At 43.4% G+C, this 7,891-nt stretch overlaps 1 protein-coding gene across 4 annotated transcripts in view; it reads right to left on the reverse strand.

Annotated features, from left to right (window-relative positions):
- Positions 1-7,854, reverse strand: part of Chek2 (checkpoint kinase 2) — a 46,402-nt gene extending 38,548 nt beyond the window's left edge. Inside the window, exons 1-4 of one of the 4 annotated variants that reach the window (XM_075983805.1) lie at positions 7,776-7,854; positions 6,401-6,720; positions 893-1,017; positions 401-548 (exon numbers count right to left, since the gene is read on the reverse strand). In XM_075983805.1, coding sequence (XP_075839920.1) covers positions 401-548; positions 893-1,017; positions 6,401-6,713 — 586 coding nt within the window. In that variant the 5' untranslated portion in view covers positions 6,714-6,720; positions 7,776-7,854. Of the gene's footprint in view, positions 1-400; positions 549-892; positions 1,018-6,400; positions 6,721-7,526; positions 7,752-7,775 lie in introns of those variants that run through there. The other 3 variants (XM_075983813.1, XM_075983825.1, XM_075983832.1) reach the window with 3 other exon arrangements.
- Between the last annotated feature and the right edge of the window lie 37 nt (positions 7,855-7,891).

A 7,891-nucleotide genomic window follows, 5' to 3' on the forward strand; every position in this document is an offset into this window, starting at 1 on the left:
CAAAAATCTCTCTCTCTTGCACGCACACATACACACAAATAAATGTAAATAGATAAGTTGGAGATAAGATAGATTAAGACATCGTATATTACCCCCTGGCTTCCACACCTGCACAAACACACACACTCACAGAAAAAACTCAGCACTCAGGAGGTAGAGGCAGGCAGATCTCTGAGTTCAAGACCAGCCTGGTCTAAGCACGAAATTCCAGGACAGCCATATAGTGAGACCTTGTCTCAAAAAAAATTAAAAGCACAACTCAGGCAAGAGAGTTAACTCCTGAATGCTACTGAATGCTAACTTAATCTGACTGATTTAAAGCATAATCTATGAAGTCACAAAAATCTCCCTTTACAGAGAAATTAAAGAAAACCCATTAACAGTATGACAATAACATTACCTTTATTTCTACACAAAGAAAGTGCGATTTCAGAGTTGTTACTCAAAGGACGGCATTTCCCTTTCCCTATGAGCTCAGTGTTTACAAAGGTTCCATTCCCGCTGTGATCTTCTATATACACAATGTAAGAATTTTTTGGGCCCATTTCCTGAAATAGAAAACATTTAATTTCTATGGGTTTTGTTGTTGCTGGTCTTTTCTTTTCTTTCTTTTTCTTTCTTTCTTTTTTTTTTTTTTTTTTTGTTCTTCAAGACATTGTTTCTCTGTGTGTAACAGTGGCTGTCCTGGAACTCATTCTGCAGACCAGGCTGGCCTCCAACTCATAGAGATCCACCTGCCTCTGCCTCCCCAGTGCTGGGATCAAAGGTATGCGCCACCAGCACCACCACCCTGCTTAATTTCCATGTTTGAACAGCAGGGATTAATACTGCAAGACACCCAAGAGCAATGGCTAGATCACCAGACCTCCAAGGAGAAGTAACCTTCACCTACCCTGAAGATGCGGAAGTGCTTCTTGCTGTACGTCCGATACTTCTCAGTCTTTCTCAGCAGTGGTCCATCAAAGCAATAATCACAGCTTTTATCCCTCCCAAACCAGTAGTTGTCGCTAACACAGTCTGTTAATACAAAAGCACACAGGAGAGGACTGGAAGTTCATACACTAAACATTCAATCGTGCTAACTGTAGGGAGGAACCAGTTCTGTGAAGAGGTGAACATGTGACCCCAGCATTTGGGAGGCTCACAAGAGGACAAGCTCAAGGCCACTCTTACCTACACAGAAAGACTGTCAAAAAAGAAGTGTGTAAGAAAGCAATCAAAAGTATAGACTTGATCACCAAAACCTTTAAAATTAAATATTGGGGAACACTAAGATAGAGATCAGTGCACAGTGTGCTTAGCATATTCAAGGCCCTGGGTTCAATTCCCAGCAACAACTAAAAAATAAAAAAATTTAAAAAGGGGGTGGGGGGACAATCATACAATTGCTTCGTTTTATAGCAGGTTTTGGGGTGTGGTTAGTTGGTGTTTACAGCAGAGTCTCATACACTCCCAGCTGGCTTCTAATTCTCTATGTAGCCAAGAATGACCTTAAATTTCTAATCCATATGCCCTCAACTTCCCTGGTGCTGGATTTGCAAACAGGGCCAACCACACCCGTTTATGTGGTGCTAGAGGTGAAACCCAAGGCTTTGTGCATCCTAGGCAAGTGCTCCAACTGAGCCACATCTCTAACCCTATCTGTTTATTTGAGAGTATCACATAGTTCAGCTGCACTTGAACTTGCTTTGTAGCTGAGGTTAGCCATGAACTCCTGATCCTTCTGCCTCAGCTTCCCACAAGCCAAGATTGCAGACATGTGCCACCACAACAGGCTGTAACACTTTAACAGGGTTAAATAGCTGGTGGCTTTTACATACAATGAAATGAAAAGCAGTCATTAAAACATCTAAAATAATTTTATGATTTTGAAAAATAATTGTATCTAATTTCTTGCATATTACCTTCCTGAGGCTTCCTACTACATTCAGTATAAAATCTACAATCTTCATGGCCTGCCAGACACTCAGGTCCAGGCACTTGCCTCCCCCAGCCTAGTAACAGATACCACTCCCCTTGCTAACTACCCCTAGCCCCACTGTCTCAATTTCACTGCCCAAGCAAGCCGGGCACACAATATTCCTGTTGTGTAGCAGCTTCCTCAAAGGGTAAAACATCCACCTTGGAGATAAGCTCTTTAAGTCACAGGATGCAAAAAGGAAGGAGAAACGACAAAATATTTTAGCAAAGGATATATATAAAAAGGCAAAAATAACGGGTTCTTCCTTTCTTTTAATAATTTTTTTAAGTTTTACTTCATAGGCATTGGTGCTTTGCCTATGTGTATACCTGTGTGAGGATGTTAGATCCCTAGAACTGGACTTAACAGGCAGTTTTGAGCTGCCACCTGGGTACTGGCAATTAAACAAACCTAGGTCCTCTGGCAAGAGCAGCTTAACCTCTGAATCAGCTCTCCTGCTCCCAACAATAGGTTGTTTTAAAGAAGAAACAACTCCATACTGCAAGGAAGTTCCTTAAGGCAGAAAGTAAACAAATGAAAATAACTTCTGACCAGATTCCCTAAGTCCCTCTCTCCCCAAAAGACAAAACAAGCTGCAAAGAAGACTCTCAGACCATCAAGGTGCCCAGAAGAAACAAACACCAGACGAGATGCCTGGAAGAGGCAGAGAGCAACTGAGCCATTGGGATAGGACACCCTTGAACCTGCTGAGCTGCCTACAGGCTGTGTACAGTGTGCTCCAGGTAGCTTTGCGAGCTGTTACCCATGCTGGGATGAACCTTTGGTGATGCGGCTGTCTTTGAGACATTTCTGCTTCTTTAAGTAACCTCTCATCCATATTTCTCTAAGTAACTCCAATAAAACTTCAGTGCTATCCATACTATGTCCTGTCATCATCAGTTCCCTATCTGGGGTAAGTAAACAACTGTTCATTTTCCCCATGAACAGGATCACAACACTCCCTGCTCCCTCTCTCCTGTGTTTGCTTTCCCCAAGAACAGATCACACAACACACTCTCTCTCTCCTCTTGCATGTGTACACACATGAAAGTCCAAAACTGAGTCTGGACTACATCTCCCATAGGCTTTCCACACAAGCAGACCTCCATTTCACTACCTTACCTATTATCATAACAATACCGTGCACTGATACTCTGCAAAGATGGGCCCTTATTTTAATTCCTTGTCTACTCTCTCCTGATACCTTATTCAAGAGTGCAGCTCCATGTGGTAGTGGTAGCAGCATACCACCAATACCCCTTATAAATGCAGGTTCAGAATTGCTCAAAATATATTAGCAAGGTATAGTAGTTATGTCTATAGTCCCAACATGCAGGAGCCCAAGGAAGAACTGCTATGAGTTCAAGGCTACAATAAATAGGCTATTTAGTGAGTTCCAAGCTAGGATAGGCTATAGACTAAGGTTCTGTCTCCAAAAAGCCAAAGTCAGGCATAGTGGTAATTCTATCACTTGTGAGGTAGAGGCACGAGGTTGAGATTAATGGCCAGCCTAACACACATAGCAAGTTTCAGGTCAGCCTAGGTTTCATAAAACAAAAAAGAGAGTAAGACTTGTATATTGAAATGTATAAAACATTGTACAAAGAAGCTAGACTAAATTCAGACTAAACTCTGGGAAGATGCCACACAGTCATAGATTAAAGATAATATGGCTATTAACGTTCATTCTTGCTGGGTATACTGAAACAACTATAATCCCAGCACTGAGGAGGCAGAGGCAGGAAGATCTCTGAGTTCCAGGCAGACACAGAGAAGAAACCCTGTCTCAAAAAAGCAAGAAAAAAAGAAAAAGAAGGGGAAACAGTGTTGCTTGCTTTCTTGCTACTAAGTGCATCTATCCCATTATTTCTGCTGCCAACCTTTGCTGCTTCTTTGACCTCCATTTCTCTAGGAATCCTCCAAGCTGTCAATACCAAACTAGAACTGCTAAGACATCCAGGCTTGCAAACTGAGCAGCTACTAAGCTCTCAGTCTCTGCAACATGAAGAGAACTATTTTTGTTGTTGTTGGTTGTTTTTCAAGACAAGGTTTCTCTGTAGCTTTGGAGCCTGTCCTGGAACTAGCTCTTGTAGACCAGGCTGGCCTCGAATTCAAAGAGATCCGCCTGCCTCTGCCTCCCAAACACTAGGATTAAAGGTGTGCACCACCACCGCCCAGCATGAAGAGAACTATTAATGGACTATCCAGGCCATATTGTATAAGCCAAATTAATAAATCCCCTTGTAATTTTTTTTTCTGGTCAGGATGGGGGTGTGGTTTTCGTTTTTCAAGACAGCATTTTTCTGTGTAGCCCTGGCTATCTTGGTACTCAATCTAGAAAACCAAACTGGCCTCAAACTCAGAGCTCTGCCTGCCACTGCTTCCCAGCACCACCAATGCCTGGCTAATCTAGATCTTTTGAGGTGGTAAGATCTACCTTTACCCCAAACCATATCTTCTGCCAACAGCTAAAGGACATGGAAGAAGGAAGCTTGCTCTCTTTCCTGCTCGCTCTCACTCTTACTAGCAAGTCCATCCCATCACTGGCATTAAAGCCTACTTCAACAGGATCCTGGTGTATACTGATAACCAGCTGAGACTTCCAGCCTTACAGATTGAACAAATGCTAGATTCCTAGACCTCCCATGGGCAACCATTGTTGGACTAGCTGAACCACAGTCTGTAAGCCACTCTAATAATAATGACAAGTAATTAAATATAAATAGATTATATATATTCATTTTTTCACCTATGTTCCTCTAGAGAACACTGAATAACACAAACATCTTTCAGAAATAGTTCTGGATATCCACAAACAAATGTGTAAATTTGAACCAGGTATGGTTGGTATGTGTAATTCCAGCTACTCAGTAGGCTAAAAGGAAATTAATGCAAACTCAAGGCCATGAGGAACTACACAGTGAATTGCGAGCCTACCTGGGCTGCAGAATTTGTCTCAAAAACAAATGAGTAGCTAAGGGATGGTGGTGCACACCTTTATCCCAGCACTTGGGAGGCACGGGCAGTGGATCTTTGTAAGTTCAAGGCCAGCCTGGGCTACAAGAGCTAGTTCCAGAACAGGCTCCAAAGCTACAGAGAAATCCTCTCAAAAAAAAAAACCACAATAAAATACAGATGAGGGGCTGGAGAGATGGCTCAGTGGTTAAGAGCATTGCCTGCTCTTCCAAAGGTCCTGAGTTCAATTCCCAGCAACCACATGGTGGCTCACAACCATCTGTAATGAGGTCTGGCGCCCTCTTCTGGCCTGCACGCATACAGACAAAACATTGTATAAATAAATAAATAAAAAAAAAAAATACAGATGAGTAGAGCCTAGTGAAAGTGAAGTATGCCTATAATGTCAACACTTGGAAAGTAGAGGCAGGGGACTGGAGTTGGTTCAGTAGTTAAGAGCACTGGCTGCTCTTCCAGAGGTCCTGAGTCCAATACCCAGCAAGATCTGGTGCCCTCTTGTGGCCTGCACGTCTACGTACAGGTAGAATATTATACATAATAAATAAATAAAGATTAAAAAAAAAAAAAAGGAAAGTAGAGGCAGGAAGATCAAGAGTTCAAAGCCAGGCTCAGTGCCATAGTGAGTTCAGGTCAACCCAGGCTACATGAGAACTTTTCTCTGAAAAAAAAAGAAAAAGAAAAAGGAGGCCAGTCTATGAAACTTAGCAAGATTCTATTCGAAAATAAAAATAAGGTAGCTAGGGATAGGACAGCATATGTAGCTCAGTGTAGGCTCTCTAGTACTCATAGGGTCTCGTGTTGGTAAGCATGAAGGACACAATTTCTTCATCTGCCATAGGAGGCCAACTGTGCCAAGACCATAGCAATGCAAAACTGGGGTTCATCTATTAGATGCCAAGGACTGGGAAGTGGGATTAATATGAATGGAGTTTGGTTTCAGGTAATTTACCACTGAGTTGAGAAGAAACATGAGAAACAGAAAATTAAAATGCAACACAGTTCAGGGATGGAAAGCATTCGTTAGAGTCCAAAGGAGAAGAAACTGAACAGCTTCATAGGGAAGGAACGTTGCAGCGGGTTCCTAAAATCTCAAGGAGAATTTGTTAAGTGAAGAGGAATCGAAAGGACTGGGTGGAAACAGAACATTGTCTTTTAGGCATTAGCCAGGCTTCAGAATAGGGAACATGTGCGCAGTCTGGGAGGCGGGCATGATGTAAAACTGTCCAAAGGGTGTCCTATAAGACAAGCCTTGGCAGGAGGACCAGAAGTAATGAAACGAGCCCACGACAGGCAATGACAGCCCACACATGCCATCACAGCCTTTTTTTCTTTTTTAATTTTTACTTTTTAAACTTTTTCTCACCTCTAACCAGTCACAGGGCCCTGAGATTTCAGTTGCAACAGCCTAACCATCACCTCTGTTTCTCTGAACAATACACTCCACTATATACCAAAATGCCTTACCTAGATTGGAGAATCCATCCTGAAGAGACCATAACCGAGCCCAAGGGACAGGACCAGGATCCTCAGGTTCTTGGTCCTCAGGAATAGAACAGAGTTCCTGAGTGGACACTGTCTCTAAAGAGCTCAGCGTCCCAGAGCTGGAATGTGAGGACTGGCTGGAAGATGGCACTGTGCTGGTGGAGGAACTGGATGTGCCTGGAGACTGTGAGGAGAGATCGTGCAATGGAGAGAAAGTGCCACCTTGGGACTGGGAACAGGCACCACCACCATAGGCCTTTGAGGAAGTGCTGCTGGGGAACTGTTGATTCTTCATATCCGACCTCAAAAACAAGAGTCCAACAGTAAGGTGAGAGCAGAGGAACAAGGCTTAAAATTCAAGACTGGAGATTGGAAGCTGGAGGGATGACTCAGCAGGAAAACACATACTATTCTTGTTCCCAGCACAGCTCAAGATTGCCTGGAACTCCAACTCCAGTGGTCTGAAGCCCGCTCTCGGCCTCTGCAATCACATGTGCACACTCCCACACACATAACAATTAAAATAAAATAAATCTCTACCCAAAGATAAGTGAACATGGATATAACTCAATGGTAGATCATTTGTCTAACGGATGCAAAGTCCTGGATTCCACGCCCAGTTACACCAAACATACAAAATGAAGAATGGGTATATGAAGGGGCTGGAGAGACACCCCAGCACCCACATCCAGGAACGCACAAACACCTGTAATTCCGGCTCTTGGAATACAATGCCCTCTGCTGGCCTCCGTGCGCACTGCACGGACTTAACAAACGACTTGAAAAAAATAAAAATTTTTTAAAGGAACAGGCATATTATGACCACCTATCTCAGAAAGGCAGGGCCGTTGATGAGCGGAAAAAAAACCCAAATCACAGCAAAATTCCAGGATTATCGGCCAGTTACACAGCTTTATGTGTATAAGTGGCCTTTCCTTTGTGTACAGAAGCTGAGAATGGCTGGTTGCCTCCTTACCACCCTACCCCACAAACTTGCTTACCCTCTCCAGTTTCTGCAGAGCCTAGCAGCGAAGACTGAAGTCTCAGTAACTATTTGGAAAGAATGAATCAAGGGCCTGGTATGATCACTAACATTTATAATACTTACTACGAAACTACTTCGCTCTGCTACTCTGTGCCTTCCCATGTGTCCAGACCTGTTTCAGCTTGTAACATGGAAAAAAGAATTTCTCCTCGAAGAGCAACTAAAAAAGGAAGAGCTGCCTGCGCACAGCGCCTCCTCGCACACAAAACCAGGCAGATAAAGCGGAAGCTGCGGAGGGTTCCTTTGCATAAGACCCTGAGAACCCGATTGGAATCTTCAAACACTCAAGAAAAATTTCCCGCTAAGACTCACCGCGAAAGAACACCTGGAGTCACAAACACCCCACAGCCGCAACCAGTGGTGTGGCGCTAAACCTTCCATACAAACTCCACCCTCAGCCAATCAAAACGTTTTCCTCCTCGGCGGGC

Source organism: Microtus pennsylvanicus, chromosome 1, assembly GCF_037038515.1.
Source record: "Microtus pennsylvanicus isolate mMicPen1 chromosome 1, mMicPen1.hap1, whole genome shotgun sequence".
Taxonomy (NCBI): Eukaryota; Metazoa; Chordata; class Mammalia; order Rodentia; family Cricetidae; genus Microtus; species Microtus pennsylvanicus.